Genomic DNA, 1,447 nt, shown 5'->3' on the forward strand with positions numbered 1-1,447 from the left:
CCAGGGGCTGCTTCCCCCAGGCCAGGGGGGCTTCAGTGGGCTCTGGGGGCCAGAGAGGAGTCAGGCAGCCTGCTATACCCCCCCTCCCCAGCTGCCTCCAGGAAAGGGGACTCACTGCTGGTAATATGGGGTCTAGGACGCGTGGGGGCTCACCCTGCTCTGGCAGCGGCGGCTTGTCCAACAGCAGGGCAGTGGTGGGGCAGCCCACCTGGATGCGCCGAGTCAGATGCCTGGGGGGTGAGGGGTTAATCCCCCTGGGACCCCCCACCCGTGAGGGCACAGCAGGCCCCGGCTGCCAGGGCTCCCTGCGGGGGGGTGAGGGGGCACATACCCGTCGGGAAGGAAGCTGTCCTGCCAGGTGAGGGGCACAGCGGCCCCCACAGCGCGCTCCAGCACGAAGACCTCGGCTTCCTCCGCGCCCACCTGCTGCTGCTGCGTGCCCAGCGCGCTCTGGGGGGCATCGGGCAGGGCAGTGCCGGGGTCCGGGGCAGGCTAGGCCCCTGGTGCCCCCCAATCCCACCCCTGCCGCTGCCCGGACTCACGTAGGCAGCCGGGCAGAAGCCGCCCTCGGGATCCAGGGCCAGGAAGACGGTGCTGGGGGGCACGGCGCAGCGCCGCGCCAGCACGCGGCCCAGCAGCACGGCCGCGCCCTCCAACACCAGCCCCCGCGCGGCCGGCAGCTCCTGCGCCCAGTGCTGGCTCTGCTGCTCCTGCCGGGGGGGAGAGCTGAGCGGGGACCCCCAGTGCTCCTTGCTTCGGGGCAGCACGGGGGGTCCCCTCACCTCTCCCTCCACCGTGGTGCAGCTGATGAGGATCTTGCCCCCGCGCTGCACCAGCTGCGTCGTCTTGTCCAGCGGGTGCCCGGGCAGCTGTGGGGGGCGGCGGGTGAGGGCCGGGCTCCCCCACGCGCGTGCCTCCGGGCCCGGTGCACGATGGGAAATGCCACATGGGGGGCACTCACCTTCACGTACTCGTGCTGGTGCTGCTCCAGGGTCTCCAGCTTCTTGGACACGAAGGCTGGGGGGGGGGCACAGGGCCGCGGTCAGCCTGCCTGGCAGCAAGCAGGGGCGCAGGGCTGGGGTACCCCCACCCAGCTGCCCGCCCCTCGCTCCCGGCCCTGGGGGCAGAGCGGACCCCCCGGGGCTGGGAGGCACGGGGGAACTCCGCGGCTGTGGCGCTGGTGCACGCCGGGAACCGGGGGGCACAAGGCCCGGGCCGCAGCCACAGAGCTGGGGGGCTCGGCGCTAGTGCACGCTGGGAACTTGGGGGTACCGGGCTGGTGCATGCCGGGAAGTCCCGCCGCCGCCACGTGCGGGCCGCGGACGGCCGGAGGGGCTCGGCCAGCCCCCGGGGGAGCAGGTCCCGTGAGCAACCCACCGCGCAGGGAGGTGCCGCAGGGCGCGCCGTCCACGCAGGCCCGGCTCGTGGCCCGCACCAGCACGCAGGC

General features: G+C 74.2%; 2 protein-coding genes across 2 annotated transcripts in view; both read right to left on the reverse strand.

Moving 5' to 3' along the window:
* Window positions 1-1,447, reverse strand: part of LOC109322506 (probable hydrolase PNKD) — a 14,864-nt gene that overhangs the window by 7,702 nt on the left and 5,715 nt on the right. The gene's annotated exons all lie outside the window — the stretch shown is intronic.
* CATIP (ciliogenesis associated TTC17 interacting protein) overlaps window positions 2-1,447 on the reverse strand; it is a gene marked incomplete at its 3' end in the record, with an annotated part of 1,996 nt that continues 550 nt past the window's right edge. Inside the window, exons 3-8 of the mRNA XM_019553555.1 lie at window positions 1,378-1,447; window positions 962-1,017; window positions 783-869; window positions 543-710; window positions 332-450; window positions 2-230 (exon numbers count right to left, since the gene is read on the reverse strand). The exon at window positions 1,378-1,447 is cut by the window's right edge and continues 28 nt beyond it. Coding sequence (XP_019409100.1) covers window positions 2-230; window positions 332-450; window positions 543-710; window positions 783-869; window positions 962-1,017; window positions 1,378-1,447 — 729 coding nt within the window. The remainder of the gene's footprint in view (window positions 231-331; window positions 451-542; window positions 711-782; window positions 870-961; window positions 1,018-1,377) is intronic.

This window comes from Crocodylus porosus, unplaced genomic scaffold (assembly GCF_001723895.1).
Source record: "Crocodylus porosus isolate Cpor-Errol unplaced genomic scaffold, CroPor_comp1, whole genome shotgun sequence".
NCBI classification, from domain to species: Eukaryota; Metazoa; Chordata; order Crocodylia; family Crocodylidae; genus Crocodylus; species Crocodylus porosus.